The sequence below is a fragment of the Pristis pectinata genome, chromosome 12 (genome assembly GCF_009764475.1).
Source record: "Pristis pectinata isolate sPriPec2 chromosome 12, sPriPec2.1.pri, whole genome shotgun sequence".
In the NCBI taxonomy this organism is placed as follows: domain Eukaryota; kingdom Metazoa; phylum Chordata; class Chondrichthyes; order Rhinopristiformes; family Pristidae; genus Pristis; species Pristis pectinata.
In genome coordinates, this window is record NC_067416.1 from 32,391,512 (window position 1) to 32,417,248 (window position 25,737).

Consider the following 25,737-nt stretch of genomic DNA (forward strand, 5'->3'; position numbering starts at 1 on the left):
AAATGTAGTGCATCTGCTTAGCATGTTCATTAATAAATCCTTACCTTCATTTGCCTAGTACACTTCATAGATTCATTCATTCTTTTATCTCCTTACTATTGCATTTCAAGTAGAGGAACCTTTTCTCCTGAGGTTCTTACATACATCAACGAAACAGAGTTAGTGAATTACTTATTCAACAAATTAATATTTAATCTAAGTATCTTAAACCATCCTGAAATTAATCAAACTTCCCACTATCGAATCAATCTTTATCCCTCTATTTTGGTTTGTCAGCTGTTTGTTTCTTCCAGTGGTCATCTTGTGAAGCCATTAAATCTGATCCTCTTGATGCCAATTAATTCAGATTCTCTTTCTCATCACATTCTCTGGCATCAGTCATTGACCTATAAATTAACTCTTGCCTAATTTTAAATATTTCCATATTAAATACCTATTGTCTTTTATAAAAGCTTAAAATGAATGTTAATCAGACTGTCACCCACCAATGTGTCTAGCGTGATGGAATACGCACAATTATTTGCTGCTCCATGACTTGGAGCAAATGTGGGTTTAGAAATTAAATTATTAAACAAATAATTTGACACTAGACTATAAATAAATTACTATTTTTTATAGTTTGTTTCATTCACTGGATGACAACTTGGTGGGAGTGTTTTATCTGTCTTCACAACAAAATTGCAGCTTTGGGTTTACATTGTGGCAAGTAATAAAGTTCAATCATACTTGTGTATGGAGGACTGTGAGATGTGTATTAGATGTGGAAATGTACAGAACTTGAGGCATATTACAATATGGGAACATATCAGGAATTGGTAGTGAGGAAGATTTTTATCTGGAAACAGCTGATGTTCACCTGGAAACATCAAACAGCTTTGGTGTGCCAACTTGGGTGAAAAGTGGAATATTCTTTAACCTACAGTACAAATTCTTTAATCTAAAAAAAAAGCAGAAGCTGTTGAAGAAATTTGATTTTTTTTCCCCATTCTCACATAAACAATCTTTACCAGGATGCTGCCTGGTTTAGAGAGTATGCATTATGAGGAGAGACTAAGGGAGTCAGGGCTTTATTCTTTGGAGAGAAGGAGGATGAGGGGAGACATGATAGAGGTGTACAAAATATTAAGAGGAATAGACACCCAGCGCCTCTTTCCCAGGGCACCAATGCTCAATACAAGACGGTATGGCTTTAAAGTAATGGGTGGGAAGTTCAAGGGAGATGTCAGAGGAAGGTTTTTTACCCAGAGAGTGGTTGGGGCATAGAATGTGCTGCCTGGGGTGGTGGTGGAGGCAGGTACATTGGTCAAATTCAAGAGATTACTAGATAAACACATGGAAGAATTTAAAATAGAGGGATATGTGGGAGGAAGGGGTTAGATAGTCTTAGGCAAGGTTTAAAGGGCGGCACAACATTGTGGGTCGAAGGGCCTGTACTGTGCTGTACTTTTCTATGTTCTATGTGCTAATATTGTGACTGAAAGTGCCAGGCAATGCTGTTGGCTTGAGTAGGTTAAATTGCTTGGATGCAATTTTCGGAGAAGTCTTACAACTATGCAGGGGAATTTCCATGTCATCATTGAAAAATTGCTCGCCCACAGCTTTGCCACGGTTCCCAACTGTTGATTATCTTGATAGGTTTCTTTTCTGTGTGCTTTAGTTGACTCTTTTTATTTCCCAGCAGAGCTGCTGATGACAGTGCATCCTTTCATGTGGGAGAGACAGCTGGATCAGTTTCTTACCGCCAGCACTAATTTTACCAGGACTTGTGGATAAAATGTCATGCATCCCTTGAGGGGTGAAAAAAAAAATCTACTTTTAGTATTAGTAATACACCACAGCTAGTATCATGAGTGGGAATTGATTAAACTCAAATTACTGGTGAGGCACGAGTTGATTACAACCCAAACCACAAGTCAGAAGCATGAACAGGGCACATTCAGATCTCTGCACATCATTCTGTATCAACTTACTTACACTTTTATTAACCATATACGAACAACCAAAGTGATCAAAACAAATAAAAATACATTGGTTTAAATATCAGTTTCAATTTTAAAATAAATACCTGTGTATTTTTAGCAAACAAGAATATTTTGGTATGCCTGGTGTCATTTGATTGGCAATGCAAGTGGGCAGGATAAGTGACAGAAAAAGGTAACATTTCTAAACAAATTAGAAGGTAATGAACACAATTTCTTGTATAGATCTACTGACTATTTTTTGGCCAAATGTTTGCAATATCTCGTATTGTCTCTCGGTACTGCTGGGTGTAAGTTGTACGGCAAAATATATGATGGATATGATGTTGTAACACAATATCTATGCTATCTATACGTACCATACTCTAATTTTACTGGCCATTCTTTAACTGAAAGTAAGTATTCTACAACAGCGTATATATTGGGTTCTGTCGTGTCTCAGTCCTGTAACCTACTCAGATCATTATTACTCTTGCAGTAATGTTGCATCCCTGGGGTGAATCTGTCTGTATTCACTTCTACTGATGGGAGAGTTTGTTCCTGGATAATGAAGCTATAACTACCTGAAACACAGTTGGGGTCTGGAAAGAATGGTAGGATATTCGACTAGACAAACTTCTTTGATGTTTGTTGAGGGATAAACATGGGTTAGAAAACCTGGCGGAGCTTACTCGCTACCCTTTGAATTGTGTCATTGAATCCTTTATAGTTGGATAGTGCAAATATTGGTTAAGAAGCATAGTTTGGAACTAGAAGTTAAAATTTAATTGGTTTGAACAATTTTCTCTCTCTTCCCTAAAGTATCCTTTGGCAGTCAGCAGAAATGTCTGAATAGTGATCAAGTGTCTGGAAGTACAAATAAATTTAATCTAACAATTTAATCTGCTGCCTAGACATTATTTTATGTTATAGTTAAGACAGATAGAGGGAGATGCTCAGAGGAACTGGGGTTGTCAATGCACATTTTGGATAATATAATTATTCTTAGGACTCAAAGGTGGCTTCTGTGGGCCTGCACATACTGTTCTCTGTGATGGTGAGGACATTGTTAAGACAGATTATGACAGCAGAAAAAAACTCATGTCTAGTTAAGAGGGTATTCTTTCAACAGGTTAACCACTAGTTGATTATCTTCTGGCTGTTGCTATAATTCTACAAGTGTTTAGTGCTCTCCAGAGATGTTCCATGTTGCAAAAATCTACAGGGAATGGTGTGGCAGGTGCTGAAGGACATTTTGCTGACTTCAAGGCTTCTGCATAAGCTAGTTGCTTTCAGACATTAATATGCATCCTCCTTGCAGTGTTGCTGGGAGAATGATCAGAGGCAGGGAAAGTTGCATTATCTGTTGAAAGGAGGAGAGGAAGTACAGAGAAGGCAGTGTAATTGTCCAAGTGGACAGGGATCAAGTCTGCTACATTAACCTCAAGGAAGAACATTGGTCTCCATTTCAGTAAAGATAGTTCCACTGAAAACACTAACTGCCATAGGTGCATCAACTATCTTGGAGCACAATGCCACGGGCTGTTAAGGTAACTATAGAAATAAACTTTTACGCATCTGGATCCTTCCAGGCTACAACTGGAGATATTTGCAATAACAAAAAAGCTAGCTATAGTTAATTCTATTTTGTCAGGGAGTAGCTGGTAAAGACAGTGCCCAGCTGTGTTAGACTGCTGCCTCCCTCATGCTGCAGGATGCCATTTGTTATGTGAACCTAGCTGTGTTGCTGCACCAGGACAGAAAGAGATTTCTCTCTCTCAGTGTCTAGTTGGTTTGTAACCATAGGCAACAAACCATCCAGTATCCTGTTAGCATTCATGATGCCTATGGTCTCTGGCTCTCTGCTAACCAAACCTAAACTTCAATGGTCATGCCAGGGCACTGGGCAGCTGCTGTAGTGGAAAACTGGGATGACAGACATCACTTGCAGCATTCTAGTTGGGTTCGTAGATGTATCATAAGGATTGCCACCAATTCCATGTTGGAAAACATGGAATCCACTCTTTGTGCCATGCCCTGCATTGATCTGGTGCCAGAGACGAGAGAGGCGGAAGGGCTTAAGGTGAGAGTTCCAGTGTTTGGACCACTGGTGGCTGAAAGCACAACCACCAATGGTAGAGCGATTGAAACTATGAACATGCAAGAGCCCAGAACTGGGCTGAAGGAGACAGTGGACATGAGGAAGTACATGGTAAGATCTTATAACCAGGGAAGTTTTAACACCAAGGTTGTGCTTAACCAGAAGGTCAACAAGGATAGAGGTAGGGTGACTATCATTGGGTGAGAGTTTAGTTGGGGAATTGGATTTTGCTGAGGCTTAGATTGATTATGCAGGGTGAAAGAACAGAGACACCAGTGTGGGTGGGAATAGTGAAATCCAGAGATCATGAAGGCATCGTTGAAGTTTCAACAGAAGGTTTGAGATGAGGCACAGCAGGATTTAGGGGATACTACAAAAGTGTTAGTAAGCACGTCTGATGATAGCTGGTAGCTTGAACACAAGTAACAGTTTGACTAAGGCTTGTCAGACTGTTATTCAATCTGCAAATTCTTTCCCTACAATATATTATTCTCCAAGGGGAAAGTGTGAAGAAATGAAAAGAACAACACTGAATATACTGAAAGAAGTTATGTACCTCTGTTTGTCAGGTGAGCATTACCTGTGGAGACTTTGCTTCACACAGTACATACCCAATATATCCAACATATTCCAGCAGAGGCACAACTCAGCTGTAGTTTGGAGATCAAACCGAATCTGACACAATTTCTGTGCTGCAGGCCCCAGTTCCTTTCTCAGGTCGATGTAACAGGTTCCTTGGCATCATGTAAAAGACAGCAGCAGAGCTAATCCCTGGCACGGTGGTCAGTATCTACCTCTTAATCAACTTCATTAAAAATGATTTTCTGGTTATGGCTACACCTGCTGTGACATTGCAATGTGTTTACTCACTGCTGCACTTCCTGTAGTGTTACCATGATTCAAGGACCTGCTCAAAGTCTCCTTGAAAAATTCAACATCCTCACTGACTCCGGGGAATCTCTGGCCAGTGTCTGCTCAAACTGGAGTGAAAAGCTTGAGTCCATGTGTCAAGAGTACAAAGAAGTCCAAAATTAATGGGAAAAGGTACCCACTTACTGGCAATGTAAGTACTTCCTGTCCCATTTGTAGAAGAGGCTGCAGTTCCCACATTGGCCTCACCAGTCACCTCAGACCCACAGAATCAGAGTGGAATCAAATCATCCTCGACCCTGAGGGATTGATTAAAAAGAGAAGTGAATGATTGTGCTTCAAAAGTCGTCATTGTCAAGTGCGTTGACATGTCCTGTGATTATGAAATAATGCTAAATAAATGCAGATCTTTCTTTTAAAGAGGTCATTTCAGGTTGACACGGGGACATGGGGACCTTACTATTGCAAATTACCAGAAGATCAAGCAGTGAAAGTCATGCCTGTAAGTGGCAAGACTTAGGTAGCATTCAGGACCAGGTTAGTAACATGCATACTAAGAATGAGAAGGCAAGTTTTCCACATTACGTTCCATTTACCATGTCCTTGTCGATACACCTTCTTTCTATATTTTAAAAATAAACTTTACTCATAATAAAAAAATATACAAAGGAATAAGCACTGTGCAAAACTTCTACATTCATATTCAAAAGATCCAGTACTGTTAACTTTTTGTCGACTCACATAGTCTTTCCATAAGCTCCTGAAACCTCTCTGGATCCTCCTCAAAGCTTGCACTGCCACCAAAGTGAACATGATCAGCAAACCAGAACAAATTAAACTTCAATCATTAGATTTTACAAGTGGTTTTTCTTAAGGTGACTAAAAGGGAAAAAAAAACAAATATAATATACCCGGATTTTCAGACATTCTTCCACAGGGTATCACTTATTGTTGCATTCAAATGAGGGCTCATGTGGTTGTGAATGAATATTAGCATGAATAGAGAATTGATTAAAGGAGAGAAAGACAAAGCAAAAGCATGAAAGGCTCTTTTTCTGGTTGGCACACTGCTGCAGTACTCTGCACTAGGCTCATTGCGATTCACACTAACATAAGATGAAAAGACAGAACACAACGTATCCCAGTCTGCTGATGATACAAAGTCTGGTGGGAAAGTGGGCTATGCAGAGGCTTCAGAGTGTACAAGGGAACTTACGGGTTGTTTAGTGAATAAACAAGGAATTGACAGATTGAGTATAATGTGGGAAAATACAGTTATTTACTTTAGTCAGAAGAGAACAAAAAAAAGAACATCTTTACAACTGATGAAAAAGGCAATGTCAGTGCAGCAAGTATATGGAAAGACATATGGTATGTTGACCTTTGTTGCAAGGTGGATAGAAATACAGAAGTAAAAAAAATTGCTGAGATTATATTGGTGAGATTTGAGTACTGCAGATTGTTTTGGTCTCCATATCAAATAGTGTTCATCAATTTCCCTGGAGCTAGTACAGCATGGATTCATTAAATTCATTCTTGGTGTGAGGCATGAAATTCACAGATTCACCAGGCTGATTTCTGGGATGAGAGAGTTGTCCTATGAAGATATATTAAGTAAGATCAGGAGTTTTGAAAACTGAGGAGTGATGTCATTGGGGTATAGAAGATCCTGAGGGGTTGATAAGGGAGAAGGCAAGAGGCTGTTTCCTCTAACTGAAGTATTTAGGATGAGTATCTTCTATTTAGGATGGCAATAATGGGTAATTTCTTAACATAGATGGTTGTAAGTCTTTGGAATTTTCTACTTCAATGGGCTGTGGATGCTCACTCATTGAGTGAATTCAAGATTGAGTCCAATGGATTTTTGGACGATAAAAAATGCAGAGACAAAGAGCAGAAAAATGGACTTGAGGCACAGGAAATGCCTGAGCTGGCATAAAGGGCTGTATTGTCTTGTTATATTGGAGACACAAGAGACTGCAGATGCTGGAATTCTGGAGCAACAAACAAGCTGCTGGAGGAATTCAGTGGATCAAGTAGCAATTGTGGGAGGAAAGGAATTGTCAATGTTTCAGGTTGAAACTCTGCCTCAGGACCCTTCTCGTTGATTTTGTTCTTTTAAAGCTGAGAATGGAAATCATGAAATGCATGAGTCATGGCAAGCCCTTCCTGCAGCCTTTTCCAAATAAAATGTTATTTTAATGGTGGATGAGCTAAGATGGATGAAATATTTCCACTGTCTCCATAAATTTTATGATGTTCTAAATCTGATTTAACTGCATTTAAGGCATCTAAGGCTCCAGCATCAGTAAAGTTGTCTGACTTGTCCATAATATGTAAATTATAAAGAATATTGGAGGCAATATTTATTTTGGATAAGATAGTATTTAATGGATAAGCTTAAAGAATTATCAGTGATCAAAATGTGAAAAATATGGCCTGAAGATGTTTTGTTGGCATGTTATTTATTGGTTTTGAGTTAAATAAATTCCAGTCAGGAAGACATTTGCTTGTTTTTCTTGAAATGTACAGCATGGTTTTCTTTTTTCTCTTTTGTACTACTTCAGTGTTTTTGAACACTGACCTGAAAAAAACAATTTCAAGATGAAAATGCTAGATTCATGCCATGTTAATGAGAGAATATTACAATTATCCAGCAAAATTGTTGCCTTGGTTTCATAAACTATTCACTCTCTTTCACTTCTTAAAATCTAAGCTGCATACATAATGGACCCAAATTCTATTAATATTCCTGCCAATAAACCATCTAAGGGATGTCTAGGTTTTGAATTTCATGTACAGACATGATTTCATGGTTCATTTACTCAAGTCCAAGATACATATTTGTCATTATTTTGCACAAACTGTTTTTAACTTTGAGACATGCCTTCTCCCACTGAATCACTTGGTTATTATCAAGTTTTCTACTGGTTATAATTAGCATGTTAACTTTTGCTACATAGAAACAAATGCAAATATGCATCTGTAAGTGACTATTAATAAGGTCCTCAGGCAATTACATTAATATTAGTTGGAAAGATTTGGTAAAATTCTGATAATCATTTCCAAGGTATAAACCTAATTTAGCGTGTTTGTTAAAATGAGATCACACTGACTGATGCCAGGTGACAGAGGATGGAGGACTGAACATACCAACCGATCTTTTTAATTTTCACTTATTTTCTCCACATGAAAAAAGTATGGTCTGTAATTGTTGGTCATATAAATAATGTCAGGTGAAGCAAAAAGGCTTTAAGGGCTATTGAAAAGGGGTGGACTGGTTCACTTAAATCAAGTTGGGTGTCTCCGGAAGTGTATCTACTGTAATAAAATGACGCTATTGTTTGTTTTAACAATGTTTTCAATGAGGATTGTATTGAAGTCTTCCTTTTTTTTGGTGGAAGCCTTGGTGAAGGTTTTGCATCCAGGAAAGCTGGTTTTCTTTGGAACAAGAATCTACCCAGGTGCTATTTCACAATTTATACTACTTGAATAAAGGTTGTAGAGTGAATGGATGGTTGTGAAGTACAGAATAAATGAAGGCTTACAAGTGTCAAATATGGAAGAAAATATAGCAGAAATAAACCAGGTCCAATTAACACTATCCAATTCCTTTTAAATGGTGTTGATTGAGAGATGACTATTGACCAAGGCACCAAGAGGATTCCTTTTATTTTTTTCAAGAAATGTCCCAGATGTGTCACATTTACTTTCCAAAGACCAGTAAGGATTTCATTTGTTGTATTATCTGAATGACAATGCATCTCTCGCTCAGATTAGCTAATGTGTTGAATCTTGCTGAGGTACTTGAAGTCACAGCTTCTACCTCAGAGCCAAATATACTGTTACTAAGCTGTGCTGAGACCATGGGTATGAATCTTGTGCTGCAGTCTCTCATTGAAATATCAGTCCTGTGCAATCATAAGGAGATGTGGACCTAAGGATGGAAAATATATATGGCATGGTAGAAGTTTTGCCTGGCACACTCTAGTAGTTGGCATTTCAGAGAGAATGGCTGGGCCAACATAAAGCGACACCAGCGCAGTGCCTGGGCCAATGAAGGGGCTGCATCGAGGGACTGCTTTGGCTGACTCTTGAAAATCCAGCATACTTGATTAACCGACACCAGTCAAGTTTGGCACATGCTAGACAACAGAGTTTTAGAGTACTGATTTCACAAGACCAATATTTTTATAAGCCACTCTGTAGAGCTCAAGTCTGCACATTCATTGCACAGAAGGCTCAAATCTGAACAAAGGGCTCCAATGTAGCTGGGTATCTGAGAAATCTTCAGACTCCTAGTTGGGCCAGCCAAACCCACATCCATCTAAATATTGCTTGTTGAAGAAATTTTAATTAGTTAGAAAATTAATTAAGTCTCTGCACAAGGACGAATGCAAGTCAAATAATTTGTAATGCCAGCAATGTTTGATATGGTAGTGTGAATCGATCCATTTTGCCTCAGTACATCACCTTTGTGATGTTTACAGTGAGTGTATCCCAGAGCTTCCTTTAGTTGCTACTCTGGTGAAGAAAGAAGTTAAGATAGCTGGGTGATACATGCCATTGAGCTGCTCCTGTGAATAAAGTGGCCCTTCATATTCAACTGGCAACTATTGACACAATGATTGATGCCAATGGGACAAAAACAGAAAATACTGGAAAAGATCAGCAGGTCAGGCAGCAACCGTGCAAAGGGAAGGAGCCAGCGTTTTGGGTTTTTGTTTCAAATTTCCATAATCTGCAGGTATTTTTTGATTATCATTTGATGCCATGGGGATGGTTTGGGTCTGCCCCCTTTTTGGCTTGCTATTGGATTATTTGAGTGTGGAGCAGGGTGACGTGGATGTTTTGCCAGCTTGAAATAGCTGCCACACCTCTGTCTCTGAGCAATGCTTAGTAAGGGGCAGACTCAAAGAGAACATTGAAGCACGAAGTTAATGTCCTGTCCAGATGAATCCCTGCTCAGTGGATCCAGCTAGAACCAACACTGGAGCTAAATTTCTTTATTGTATCAGTATCTCAATGGTACATCTGTTAGGAATTTGCTTGTGAAAAGTGGTCCTGGAGATAATTGCATAAACAGAGTTCCATGGAATAGTCCAAACTCACTTGAGATACATATATTGGGTTTAGTCTACATGGGAATGATGCATCTTAATAGTGTACCTCACATGCTCTCAAGCAAGTCCATAAATTGATGATGCTTAGAAATCTGAATTATTTTCTATACAGGGCCTAGGTGGTAACCAGTCACATAACTCAGCACCAAGTATATCCATGAAACATCTCTCTGGCCAGCTCCTCACATACTCAAACTGCAGCTACTTCTATTCATTCATGTTGAGTGTGTTCACTGCTCTATGTCTAAATTTTTGTTCCTCAGAAAGGACATCCCTATTCTGGTACTTGTTGTAATTGGAATGGGTGCTCAGTGTGCCATGAGGTGATAGAATCATCATCCTGCAGCTGGTAGTCTAAGGACATCTGGGAAAACACAAGGGACCATTAAAAACTTTGGCAGTCTTGCTAAAGTATGCCCTTCTAGAATATTACTTTAGATTTATAATTAGCTAATTAGGTGAAATCCACTCATTCCTTCAATTTAAAATACGGGTTACATCTGACACATTGGAACGACAGTTACTTTAGGTCTTCTTAAACAGGCTTCCAATATAAAGATGTAGAAACTCATTCCTGGGCATAAGCTTCAAACGTGAGATGGACTAATGAATGTATGTTGCACTTCACTTTTGAAATTCAGCTCAAGACAATTTTGAAAGTGAAATACAATGCACTAATGCTATTGTATTGGTTGTTTAAACCTCTTAACCTAGATTATCCCTGTTGCATAAAGCAATAGCTTCTGGGATAGTTTGGAAAAAATAGTTTTACTGTTTTGTTCTCGAATTTACCTGCCTTGGTTTAATTGGCACTAATTGGTTGGGTTCGGGTTCCATTTCAGAAATTCAAGCACATAAATCTCTTGATACTCCAGGATAGTATTAAGAGACTGCTATTCTATCAGAGTTGACCTCTTTCAGATGTTAAACTGAGGCATGAGGCACTTGGTCTTTCAAACTTTGGAAAAGAATCCCATAGCAGTATTTCAACGGAGAGCAGGGCAGATATCTCAGGTATCCTGGCCAATTATTTATCCCTCAATAAACATCACTAAAAAGAGATAATCTTTATTGCTCGATAGCTGTTTGTGGAAGATTGGTTTGCACAGATTGGTTATTGCACTTTGAATATTAGAACAAGGACTACACTACGCAAGTCCTTTATTGGCTGTGAAGTGCTCTGGAATATTCAGAAGTTCTGAAAGGTGGCGCATAAATGCAATATATCAAGAGTGTCTTTGAAGGCTTGCCTTTATGACTCACTCCAGTTTACCCAAGAGCTGAGACTAAAAGACAATTACACAGTTTAATCTAACTGCTCCATGGATTTAATCAGATAAAGAGTAAGGTCCTTCGATAAACATCAATGTAATGCAGCTTATGTTCTTGATAAGTGTGAAATGTACTGAACATGTGGACATTTAAAGAATAATATATAGCTTCCAAAGCTCTACTGGGATGCTCAGCCTCTTGAATCCCATCCATTTGGAAGGTGTTGCAGTTCTCCAGAAATAAGCTAGCTTTATATGCTTTTTTTGTTAATTATTTACTTATTTTTTGTACCTTTTGTCAATAAAACAGGCAAAGTCCACTTTTGTTGTCTAGTAGCATTTTTGTTTTCAGTAAAGAAGCATAATGAGTTAGAACAGGACTCATCTTTTGAAATGCATGAAGATACTTTCAGGTTATGTGCACTCCATTGTGAAAAGGAATGCAATGGATTAGATTAATAGATTTTTATGATTGATGATGGGCCTGTGCTTAGATGAAGCAAAGAGGTATAAATGAAAATAACAGACCTGCTCTCTGCATGATTTTGGTGATTTGTAAAATATAGTTGTAACCAGGAAATGGAGGGTGTTCTAAAGCTTTCTGAGTTAATATTGTGTGTCATAGAAGGATAAAAATACATTTATAAAGCTCCTGTATCAAAAGTGGCAATATTTTTAAGTGACATGAAAACTGAAGCAACTCTGGTTGTTAAATATAGTCACTGTATCATTATGCAGTTAACAAGACTACTAGTTGCTCAAATTTGCTGGACTAAGGAAGATGGAAAACGGTGAAACAAAGTAATTAAAAGGGTTTATTATATACTTCAACAAAAATCAACTTATCTGGAAAAGAACTATACTAAATCATAATGTGGATTGATCACACTGCTTATCGATTTATAAACCTCTAGCATAATCCACTAAAAGTTTATGGCTTCCAAACTCATAGTCCCAAGATTAGAAATCATCCTCTGAACTCTCTTCAATATATTATCCTCGTGAAAAAGTTTGTGCAAAGTTATTTTTAATATTGCAAAAAGTTGCCTCATTATAAATAAAAAGTCAGGATAACGTGTTCCGCAATCAAATGGTCAAAAGTGCATCATACAAATGTTTTAAAAACTTCAATTTTTAACTCATTGATTTAATGACAATGGACAGTCCAGATCCACAACAGTTCACTGACAGGACTGTGGCCTAAGCCTTTTACAACAGCATTTTCATTAACTAATACATTTTATTGCTTCTTTTAATTAGCAAATCACTACAAGACAGTGGGTGAATTGTGCTTCAATTGATACAATTTTCAGACACAGTATTCATTTTTTAGCCCAGTGTGACTGCAAATATATAGAACATTCACTAAAACCCAAACATGGTTAAATAGGAATGCATGTCTGCAGCAAATACATATTAAAAAATAGAACTGCTTCTCTAAACAGTTTTTTTGCAAAACATAAAATACTATTAACATCAGTATGCAAACAATTACAATTGGTTTTCTTTACAAAAATATTTACATTTTAATAGCAAGATTTAGTCAATGGCCTTCAAGTTAATTATTCATTTAAAATTAAATGATTCTTGGACTCATTTTACAACCACAGCAAAATTACTTTTTTCTTAAATGGAGATGTTCAATGTAGTATTTTAGAGTGCATTGCAAAAGTAATAGGAAAGTTCAAAAAAACTATAGTTTAAGGGGCATAAATGGAATGTAACACTATGAAAATGACACCACTGTACTGCTTGATGGTATTGCATTTTTAACAGGTTACAAACCCTTGGAAATTAACACTGTTCAAATCATTCAACAACTAACATAACATTTTAATACAATGGATAGATATCCTTCCGACTACATTAGATGACTGATAAATACTTGCTTGGGTCCTTTTAACCACAGATGACTAAAAAATGATTTGCATCAACAAGTTGCTGTTGCTGAAAGTAGGAAGTGAATGCTGAACATTATAACATTAGTTTCCAACTTTTTTTATACAGAGATATTATTCCACTTATTTTAAATCTGTTAACTATTAAAACAACAGGTAAAAGAATGTCATGTGAACATGTTGATTGCTTGTTCAGCACCCTGGCTAACAATTCTTTTTGAGCCAACTAAATCCTATTTTTTATTGAAAATTAGAAATTTATAGCAGTAAAGAGCATTATTTGAGTGCCTTTACTATTATGACCGACACTAACGTATTATAGTTGGCTTTCAGAAATATTGTATTGTCCAATGGAATTTACAATTGCAATAATAAATAAAACTACACTGGTGTAAACAATAGACCTCAAAGGCTGAACGCAAAATCAGGCATGTTTCGCCCTCACTATTGAACAACTCAATTTATACACTCATTGACTAGACGATGGACATTATCCAGTAGCTATGTTTTTGTAGGTGCATCTGGGAGGTAAAAATCGCCAGTGTTACAGGTCCCAATAGCTTAGATGTCTGACTACAAGAGTCATTATTTTGTACATTAGTTTAGCAACAAGATTGCACATTTTCATATGCTGCATCACAGACTTTCCATTCAGTATAGCTGAACTCACAGATCTCACACCTAAAATGTACCAAAGTTCCCTAAACCAATATTGGGCAAGTGTAATATAATAATACAAATAGTATAATGTTGTTTAATCACATTTTGCCAAGTAAATATTACATCTGATTGTCAAGGAGGTGAACTGTGTGGGGCAAGATATCCTATTTTTAAAATGTCTTGTATTCATTAATGTATTTTATTTTAGCAACAATGAAGGAGGAAACCTATTCATGCATTCTTTCATTGTCAAATCAATTATCAATTGCAGCAACTTTTTCTAAAATAGGGGGATTCCAAAATTCACCCATCTCATTTTCATGCAGGAGCACAAGGATTAGAAGACAAATACAAATTCAATGTGATAATCCATTGATAGATCTCAGTCTGAAATTTGATATGGGAAGCAAACAGATTCACCAAGATATTCCCCAAACTTAGTTGGAATAATTAGTTTGTTAATCTGGAATTTGATTTTGAAGTCCAATTATTTTTAGCGGTCTTTGCTTAACAAATTCAGGCTACAAGTTCCTCCATTTGAGATGAACCAATTTTTGATCCACGCTATCTGGCCCTTTGTAAGATGTTGGCACAGCATCCTTTCCTGCTTTTTTGATTCTTTTTTATGCTTATAAACCAATTTACTTTCTTCAGCTACAAAAAAGATCATCAATGCTTATAGGGCAGAATATGAACTTATTTGCCCCCCAAAAATGCACCTCCTTACTTACGTTTACATCAGTGGTATATAACAAAAAACACATTATAGCTTCAAAATGTAGTCCTCAGGGTCAATTAACTTACTATAAACAAACAAAGTCAATGCATGTTCTAGCCGGAACATAAATTTATTCAAGGACGTAGAACAACTTTTGCCATTTTGCTCTATGTTTTAGCATCAGCACAAGCACATGTATAACCTTGGGACATAGGCTTTTAGACACATGAACAGTGTTCACTGACTATCGACTCACAGGCTAAAGAGGGGGTGATTATTCGCAGTCTCCAACACAAATATCACACTGACGAACATTGACGTTTCATGGCTCCAGTAGCAGAATAGCATCAAGCTTGTTCTTGGGAAAAATAAATGCATCTGAAAAATGGTAGACAGATACAAATTTTGTTTCTGTTCTGAAAAATCTGATTCAGTCCATTGTCCAATATATATCCATTCATTGTGCAAACTGTCGATGGGTAAACTTTAGTGCAGTATCCTCCATAGTGGATAACAGCTGCTCTGGTCTAACCAAAGTCAATCCTTGGCCGATACTGTAGTACCATTGGATAAGACTATAAAAACAGAAAAAAAAGCAGTGATTACTAGAAGTAAGAGATTACTAGTAATTTCTTAGGACAATGCTTATTCAGAAGAACAAATTCCCACAATCTTTCAATTACAATCACAATCTCTGATGACTCCACTGTTCAATTCTATTCTTCAATCCTCAGCAAATGAAGCAGTTGCAAATGCTGCAGATCCTGACAGCAATTAGGCACACAACAAGAATTGGTAAGCAACATTTAAGCCACAAAAATAGGAGGCAATGACCTCCAACAAAAGAGAGTCTACCCACCTACCCTTGACATTCAACAGCATTACCATTGGTGAGTCCACACCATCAAAACATCCTGAGCATCATCAGTGAACCAAAAGAAAAATGGACCTGCCACATTAGTACTGTGGCTTGCAGAGCAGGTCAAGGGCTGGATAACCCTTGGTGTATGCCTCACGTCCCGATCGCCCAAAGTCTTTTCACTCCAAACAAGGCACAAGTATGATGGAATCCTCTCCACTTGCCTGGATGAGAACAGTTCCAATAACACTTAAGAGGCATGACACCACCTAGGACAAATTAGTTTGCTTGACCAACAACCCATTTACTACTATAAACATTCTTTCCTTCCACCATCAGCATTCAGTGACTCGAGAGTTTGTGCCATCTACAAATGCTACACTTGGGCTACTTTGACAACGCACAACCACTATCGCCGAAGACGAGAAGTAGCCAAAGGGCAACATTAACACTTGCAGGTTCCCCTTCAGGTTACACGCCATCCTGACTTGGAAATATATCACCACTCCTTCAGTTTCTAGGTCCAAATCCTGGAAACTACCCAACAAAATAGTACCTTTGTTGGAAGGATGGCAGGAGTTCAAGTAGGTGGCTTGCTACCAGCTTCTCAGGGGCAATTAGGAGTGGGCAATAAATTCTGGCCTTGCCAGAGACACCCCATCCTAAAAAATCAATACATTGAAAAGAAGCATTGAGATTTTTTAGTAATTGCCTGTGTTATATTACAACTTTTCATCACACGTAATCATCTTGATCAACTCATCTTCTCACTCTGTAAATGTCTCACCTCAGATCACCAACTTAACACAAAATACCATGAAAAGCAAGGGGTCTAATACTGGGCCCTGTGGAACCCCACTGCTTACAGCACGGTGAATGAGGAGTCAACCTAGTGAATTGCTTTGTAGATGGTTGTACAGTTTTCTGGAGTTAAGATGTGAGACCCTTGATGCAGAGTACTCAGCCTCTGGCTTGCTTTTGGACCCATAGTATGGTAAGTCTAGTTGAATTTCTTGTCAATGGTGATCCCTAGGATTTTGATTGTGGGGAACTCAGTAATGGTAGTATCACAGAAGATCAAGGATATGTGGTTAGACTCTTTTTGATGGAAATAATCATTGTTGGCACATGTGTGACACAAATGCTACTCGTCATAGATGAAATCATGCCTGAATGTTTTCTGGGTTTTGCTGCATGCAGGCAAGAACTGCTTCATTATCTTTAAAAGCTATAAATGGAATTGAACATCATGCACTCATCACCAACCATCAACACTTCTGACCTCTTGATGGAGGGCGAGTCATTGACGAAGGGCGAATCATTGACGAAGCAAGTGTCAAAAGATGTTGAGGACACTGCATTGACTGAGATGAGCCATGAATCACAGGTATCTTCCTTTGTGTGAGTTCAACAAGTGGAGACTTCGCCCTTCGATTCCCACTGACTTTAATTTTATTAAAGCTCTTTGATGCCATCGTTGGTCTCTTTCACCTCACTTATGGGTTTGAGCTCCTTTGTGTATGTTTGGATCAAGACTGTGATACTTTGAGGCTAATGATACCGGTGAAAAACAAGCTGAGCATCAGGAAGCAAGTTATTGCTGAATAACAACACAATCACCACTTGGTTGATGGTTTAGGATATACTAATGAGGTAGTAATTAACTGGCTTGGATTTGTTCAGCTTTTTGTAGATGGATTCCAGACATATAAACTTCAGACCCAATCTTATCATAAATTAATTTCTTTCTTTATTTATGGAAACAAACAGAATTATTATTTTCATTATTCCATTACGTTTTCTGTTAAAATGGCAGTAATTTGCCTATTCATTGTAGATGGATGGTGGAATTAATACATGTGCCGTTCAACTTTGAAAGAAATATTTTCCATCTGAGAACTATTGCTATTCATGGGTAATCTGCCTTTCCATTGTTATTTCATGTTACTGTGTTATTTCATGCTTTAAATCATATAACAGCAAATGTCAACAATGTTATCTCCCTCTCTTTTTTGAAATAAAATTATTTCAAATTCAAAGTTCATGTCAAAATGTCAGTGATTAGTCTGTAACATCCATATAATATACTCATCTAAACTGTCCCTGACAAAGAACAATCCAACCAAGACCTCAACAGTGGAACAGGCGGACGAAGTTATTTCAAACTCAATGGCTGTGAAGGCGGATGAAGGCTGCAACAAATCCATCAGCTCCAATCGTCGTGGTTTCCATGCCATTGGAATCAGTTGGCTGATTTGTGAAGTATCGTGTGCTTTTTGCAGTGCAACATCAAGTACACGTTAAACAAATACACGCACAGGCGTCTTCGCTCTGTGGGCTACTTCTGATCAATGGAACTAAGACCATCATCCTCGACCTTGAGGGATAGCCACGATGACGTCATCTAAACTGCACAGAGTTGTGGACACAGCTCAGCACATCACGAAAACCAGCCTTCACTCCATGGACTCTGTCTGCACCTCTTGCTGCCTCAGTAAAGCAGCCAACATAATCAAAGATCCACACACCCCGGACGTTCTCTCTTCTCCCCTCTCCCATCGGCAGAAGATATGAAAGCCTGAAAGCACATACCACCAGGCTCATGGACAGCTTCTATCCTGCTGTTATAAGAATATTGAATGGTCCTCCTGTACAATAAGATGGACTCTTGACCTCAAAGCTACCTCATCATGGTCTTGCACCTTACTATCTACCTGCATTGCACTTTCTCTGTAACTGTAACACTATATTCTGCATTCTGTTATCGCTTTTCCCTTGTACCATCTTGATGTACTGATGTGATGAAATGATCTGTATGGATGGCAAGTTTTTCACTGTACCCCAGTACAAGTGACAATAATAAACCAATACCAATACCAATAAACGAATTTACCAATTTAAAGCTGGAAGGAAATTCCACAGAAGTTTCATTACTTCAAGAGAATACCAAGGTAAGCCAATGAGAATAATAATGTACCAACAAAGGACAAACAAGGAGGATGAACTGAACATAATGTCTGTTTTCTACAGAATCGTGAACAAATGCATGAGATTAAGCACCATTTTAAAAATCTTGAAATATCGATGAGGAGCAAATTGAAACAGGTTGTTTTCCCGTTCTCTTTTGTGAAAAAAGAACTGTAAATTAATGAATAACAAGTCTGCTTTGCTATGTCAGTTTGTTTTCTAAATTGTTGCTAGTGTGTTGGCTTTGGGACGTTTTGTTGTCTCAGAATGCAATATTTGTACACATTCCCTGGAAATTATCACCAATAATTGGTTACCATTTGCGCATTTCTGGAATAATGATTCTTCTTAATGGAGTGCAAGTCTATAACGGTTACATGATGTCCTGCAGTTTGGTCAGAGAGCAATAAACAAAAAGCACTAAAGCAAAATACTAAGGAAAACTGAAGTAAAAACTTGTAATGTAAAAAACTAAAAAAAAGTAAAAACTGGAAATGCTTAGAACATGTTGAAACATTACTGACCTGAAATGTTAGCTGTATCTCCCTGACACTGATGCTGCCTGACTTGATGAGGCAAAACTGTAATTGATATCACAGTTGTCAGTTGTTGATTGTGCAGTTGGGCAGAAGTGCAGTGAAAATACAGCTTCAAATATCTAATGTAACACTGGATTGCAAGGTGGCTGGCTCTTTGAATATCCCTGAAGATGCCCAAAGCCAAGGGAATAAAAATTGAAGGTTGAGGTTGAAGCAATTTCTCACTGATTTTGAATCATAGGTAGCTGATAATACTTGCAAATGCTTGCACAATAAAAAATGAAAATGTATTCCTTCTCCCTGCATTATGGTTTCCCCTCTGCCATTGTTAAGAAAGCCTTTGACTACATTTCATTTATTTCCTGCCCCTCTGCTCTCACCCCCTCTCCTCCAAGACAGAACAAGGTTAGAGTTCCCCTGGTCCTCACCTTCTACTCTATTAGCCTCTGTATTCAATAGATTATTTTCTGCCATTTCTGCCACATTCAAAGAGATTCCGCCATGAGACACATCTCCGCCTTACCTCCCCTTTCAGCATTTCTCTGGGACCATTCCCTTCACGACTCTCTATTCCTTTCCCATCAACTACCCCCTTTCTTACAGCACTTTCCCTTGCAACCACAGGTGATACAACACTTGTCCTTTCACCTCTTCCCTTCCCACCATCCAAGATCCGAACAGTCTTTCCAGGTGAAGCAGTGATTCACTTGCGCTTCATCTAATCTAATGCACTGTACTTGGTCTTCACAACGTGGTATCCTCTACACTGGAGAAACCAAATGCAGATTGAGTGACCGCTTTGTGAAGCACTTTCATTCAGTACGGGGACGACACTGAATTTCCTATTGCCTGCTACTTCAATTCTCCATCCAACTCCCACTCTGACTTATTGTCTGTGGCCTCCCATATTGTTACAATGAGACTCAACGCAAACTTGAGGACAGCAAGTTCTGTCTTGGCACACTGCAGCCTTCTGGACAATATTACATTCTACAACTTCAGGTAATGGGACTTCTCTCTCTGTAACAGTTGTCCATCTGTGACATTGGCTCAGCTTGATTTTTCCCCCTATTTTTTCTTTTTTCTCTCTGGGAGTGGAGGACATGCCCAGCCTAACCTGCTGGGCATGTCTTCCTACTCTGTCTTTCACAACTTCTATATTTCTGTCTATGTTCTCACTCTCTAAACGCTCCCATTCACTCACTGACCAGATAACCTTGCCTGCAGATTATCCCCATGGTCACTCCTATTTAACCTTATCAGAGACATTCTCCTCACCCACCCTCCTTTTTCTTTTCTCTTCTTCCCAGTTCTAATGAAGGGTCTTCCACCTGAAACACGAACTCTGTTTTTCTTCCCACAGATGCAGCCTGACCTTATGAGTATTTCCAGACCTTTCTGGTTTTATTGTGCTTGAACAACAAATATTGCAAACTCTCCATTAACTCTTAACTTCGTATTGAAGTGTCCACCTTGACATCAGGATAGCCTATCTGGTTCTCTTACAGTCATTTTCTTTTGTCATTTAGTCTATGAGAAATGAGTATGCTATTCATTCCATGCTTTTATACTGTCCTGTTCTACTGCTGTTGCTGAACCACAAGACAGCAAGAACCACAACATATATTTCTGTGCCAAAGAATGCACCTACTGTTGCCGTGACCTTACTTCCAAATGTTGGCATCCTTTTGCACACATGAACACAAAAGTCCTATTTTTCTCTCAACAGGAAACCAGAGCATTTTCACGTTTTCCTTTTGCTTGTCAGCCTCAAAAACTCTGAATCGTGGTAATAATTCTACGCTTCCTCTCTTCTACACGTGCTTCATGTGTTTTTTTTATGATTCTGGCTTGGTCTTTTTGGCATATGAATTTGCAGGTTATTGCAAACCAAACAAGGCAGAAGCTTTCACAGGGACCTTGTACCCATGAGCAGGACTCAGCATGGTGTGCCTCTTTAACCATATACTGAGACACAAAGAAACTAAACTAGGAAGTATCAGTTAGTTCAAATTGTTTCTTCAATGTTACAACATTTACAGAATACAAAATAAGGGCAATAATGCTGCAAAGTTAAATTACCAAGTAACTCAATGGCTGGAAAACAATCCATAGGTGCAAGCCTATAAGTGACTCCAGATCCTACAGCACTGTGGCTAACTGTTAAGTGCTCTCTCTAGTAACATAGCAATCCACCTAGTTGCATTGTATATTAAAGCTGAAACAAGCAGAAGGTCTTCAGCTTGAAATGTCAGCTCTATTTCTCTCTCCACAGATGCTGCCAGACCTGGTGAGTATTTACAAAAAAAGCAAACTGCTGGAGGAACTCAGTGGGTCAGGCAGCATCTGTGGAGGCAAAGGGATGGTTGACATTTTGGGTTGAGACCCTGGATCAGAACTGCATCGCTGTGACAGTACAGGAGTATTTACAGTATTCTGTTTTAACTCAGACTTTCAGCATCTGCATTTTTTTTACTAACTATCTTTAGCTGCTTCATCAATGAACTTCCTTCCATCATAATATCAGAAGTGATGATGTTGACAGATGATCACTGATTCTCAGTAAATGAAGCAGTGCATACCTGCATGCAGCAAGGCCACAAAATTAATGCACAGGTTAATTATTGTGGAAGTGAATGAATATGTGAGTGGGCAAGGAAGTGGCAGCTGGAATATAATGTGGGAAAATGTGAGGGCATGCACTTTGGAAGGAAGAATGAAAAAAACAAATTAATATTTCAATGGAGTGAGACTACGAAATGTTGCATACAAAGGTACTTGGGGTCCAAGTGCATGAAACCATGCAAATGTAGCAAGTAATTACAAAGGCTAATAAAATATTGGCCTTAATAAAAGCAGGGATGATTTGATCAGACTTTGCTGGATACAGCTGAGACCACACCTGGAGTACGGCATACGGTTTTAGTTTCTATATTTAAGGAAAGATATGCTTTCACTGGAGGCAGTACGGGGAAGGTTCACTGGATTGATTCCTGGGATGAAGGGATTAGTGCATGAAGAAAGGTTGAGCAGGTTGGGCCTATACTGATTGGAGTTTAGAAGAATGTGAGGTGATCTTATTGAAAAATTTAAGATTCTGATGGGGATGTTGGGAGGATGTTTCTCTGGTACAGGCATCCAGAATCAGGAGGTGCAGTTTCAGAATAACGGATTGCCCCCCTCTGGATACCCATTCTCTCAAACGGTCATGACTCTTTGGAATCCTCTACCCCTGAGAGCTGTGGAGGTGGAGTCACTGAATATAGTTAAGGGGAGGTTGACAAGTTATTTGAACTACTAGGGAGTTAGTAGGTATGGAAAGAGAGTGGGAAAGTGATGCTGAGGCCATTAATGGGTCAGCTGTGACCTCATTAAATGATGCAGCAGGCTTAAGGAATTGGCTGGCCTATTCCTGCTTCTCTTCTCATGTGTCAGGTTACATTCATACAACAGAAGTGCCAGACAATGACCATCTCCTGCAGGAGAATCTAAACATCTACCCTTGATATTCAATGACCTTAGCATTGCTGGACCCCTACCATCAACATCTTGGGAGTCTAGAAACTCAAAGGTATCAGCCAAATTAATACTGTGACTACGAGACCAAGGCAGAGCAATGAGGGATTCACAAGTTGACACCTTAAACTTTCCCTCCTTCTACAAGGCATAAGGAAGGAGCATGATGAAATACCCTCCAGTTGCCTGAGTGAGTGCTGCTCTAACAACACTCAAGAAGCTTGACACCATCCAGGAAAAAGTAGCCTGAGTGACTGGGTCTTCACCACACCCTAAATGTGCACTGCCTCCACTGCTGTTGCACTATGGCTGGAATGTGTACCATCTATAAAATGCATTGCAGTAACCCACTGACAGCACATCCAAAACTTGTGGCCTCCACTATCAACAAGGACAAGAGCTTAATTTTAACTACAGCATATTTCATAATTTTATTGTATAAATAACACACTACTGAATATGCAGTATAGCTCTTTATGTTTACAAAGAAATAGCACTTAGCAATACGTTATTCTGAATAAATAGTCAAAAATGAATAACTTATGACCTTCTAAGTCTTTGTACAAATGTGTTTCTAAGTGGAAACAATTAATGCAGGCAAATATACATAGAAATGGATAAAATGTTCCTGTTGTAATTAAAACTCTAACCAGGCTCAGCGCCTAATTACAAAGTAATTAGAACTTGTAAATGAGCAGTTGCTTGCAACTGGCATGTAGAATTAACAAAGTTAAAAAACTTTATTCTACAACCTATTTCTGTAACTGGTGCTACCACCCATTAAGCTTGTAACAAATGTTTTCCAATGTTCTATTGTTCAATTGATGCTTACAATATTTTATTGAATTTGAATGTGTTATGATAAATAAGGCCAATTAACAGCTTGATCAGTTTAACCACCTATTAAATACTGTGATTACATGGTAGTTTGCGGAAGAGCAGCATATTTTCAATTAGGTAACATCTGTTTCATGTTGTTCAACATTAGTGTAAGTATTTTGAAATAGTGGTTACAGAAAGAAACCAAGTGAATACAAACTTAGGAGAATCTTTCAGAAAACAGATGATATTTTTTCATGCGTCTTCCTGGCTCCAAACTCATGATGCAGTTGAATTTTTGAAAATCATAGCAGAGGCATTCAGAAATAACATGGAATGATTTGAAAGCTGAAGATTTAAATGAGGCCATAAATTTAAAAAGCTTCATTTTTAACTCACCCACCAAAAAAATGGCCTAGGGTACAAATCAGGCCTAAAGTATCTATATAGCTGCAGTGTGCGTAAGGAAATCACCATGTATTTTCCAGTAGCTATTTGTGAACAGTTGCTTCACTTGTTTCTGCATGCTTTTATGTTTACTGTGCTGCAGATAGTATGGAGCATACAATTCTAAATTTGAATGAAGAACAATCAGAGGCCATCCCAGGAGAAGACAGGCCACGTGGGTGGGGTCAATTTGAGTTGGGAAGGGTACCTGGTGCATGTTAGTGCTCCTACATCCCTGCTCCACAAAAATACTTCCCTTGTATCCACCAAGGCTGCCATACCTGCTGAAGCAGTTGCTGTTTATTTCACCATTTTAATTTTTGCCTGCCCGTATCTACCAGTTGGGGAATGAGGTAAATGTAACTGGCAACAAAACTCTTCTACATTCTGGGGTTTTTCTGCATAAAGATGAGGAGAGAAAGCCAATAACACATAGAAAAAATAAACATTAAAAATGCAGCAAATGGAACACATACAATGGAACAAGTCGGCTCCTTCTATACTGCATCATTCATTCTAATCTCTGATATCCCAATTAATAGTTACACAATAAAAAAAAACTATCCACAATGAAATAACAATTTCCTCATACCTGACAATACAAATCCACTTCAGAAATCCACGTTTCAAATAGTTTTAAGGCATTCAACAGAATACATTTATCATTCAACAGAATACTCATGTCCCTAAGAACTGTTGTCAGATGAACAATATCTTAAGAATGTTGCCAACCCCTTCAAAATCTGATAACTAGACAGGGTCTTGCATTCTTAGACACATATGCCATTGCTCTTTGCACCAGCCAACAGTTATAAACATTAAATAATGGATTTTTGTGCTCAGAATAAATTCATAATTGTGATGAACAGCTGCAATTAGATATTTATATCTTCAAATATAAATATCTATCTGAAAGATGAAACTTTATTAATCTCATCCAAAAATGAAACAAGTCTTTTTGATGGAATGTCTCTTTCAAATAATCTCATCCCCTGTAATCCATCGCTATGGTGACACTTTGCAGCAATCACACTGGGCTACAAAGCACTCCAAAATTATGACCATGAGAACTAATTCTGCCCTAGTGGCCATAAATCACTGGAGCTTTCAGTTTATATCGCTATGGCGGTCAGATCCATCTTAAGCTGAAAAGAGATAGGACTATTGGGAGTCCAGATAACAACAGATTAAGGCCAGAAAGAAATTGAAAAATGCTCCCTGGTGCTAGCTGAGAGAGGATGGTAAAGGCTTGTTATATAAGCTTGAGGCACTGTATCTCATCATCTGACTAGGTATTGAAGATGGATTACACAAAACTAAAAATGAAATAAGGGAGCTAATACAGAATAACCTTAATGGTGGAGCGTTACTTGACTTTAAAGATAGAATTCCTTCATTATAAAAATAAATTACTGGATAGAGTCAGCAGCTCAGCCTGGATCTGTGGGGAGATATAAAGAGTTAATGTTCCAAGTCGATGATCTTTTGTTAGAGCATGAAAAAGTTATAAAGGAAATGCCTGTGACAGGGTGGAGGCTCAGAGACTTTGAATGATGCAAATAGAGAAATGTTGGCTGAGAGAGGGCAGTGAAATCTTGTTATATAAACTCAAGGAATAGCATCAATTCTTCCAACTAGGCATGCTATTGCCTTCAAGACTCATAATTGAATATAACAATTTCAGATAACCAGCCTTTCCAGTTTATAAACTAATGAAAGGCTGTCAACTTATAATGTTGACTCAGACCTTCTCTCTCCACGGGGTTGTTGTATAACCTGCTGGGTATTTCCAGTGTTCTCTCTTATTTCAAATTTCCAGTAACTGCAGGGTTCCTTTATCTCACAGCTCCTGCATTATTGTCACCCTTCCCCCCCCCCCCCCCCCAACGTCCTCATTCTTTACTCTCTCTGCCAGATAGATCAGCTACCATTAACAAACCATCACCACCCTCTCAACTGGCACCACAACAACTTGCATCATTGAATTTCCA

At 38.3% G+C, this 25,737-nt stretch overlaps 1 protein-coding gene and 1 long non-coding RNA gene across 2 annotated transcripts in view; both read right to left on the reverse strand.

The window, feature by feature from the left end:
* Window positions 1-1,776: 1,776 nt before the first annotated feature.
* Window positions 1,777-5,716, reverse strand: LOC127577025 (uncharacterized). The gene is made up of 3 exons (XR_007957311.1): window positions 5,671-5,716; window positions 5,116-5,228; window positions 1,777-1,787 (listed from the first exon to the last, which is right to left on the reverse strand). It is a non-coding gene; the product is annotated as an uncharacterized LOC127577025 (long non-coding RNA).
* A 6,402-nt stretch (window positions 5,717-12,118) lies between these two features.
* Window positions 12,119-25,737, reverse strand: part of pcgf5b (polycomb group ring finger 5b) — a 126,736-nt gene continuing 113,117 nt past the window's right edge. The window contains exon 9 of the mRNA XM_052027838.1: window positions 12,119-15,174. Coding sequence (XP_051883798.1) covers window positions 15,127-15,174 — 48 coding nt within the window. The 3' untranslated portion in view covers window positions 12,119-15,126. The remainder of the gene's footprint in view (window positions 15,175-25,737) is intronic.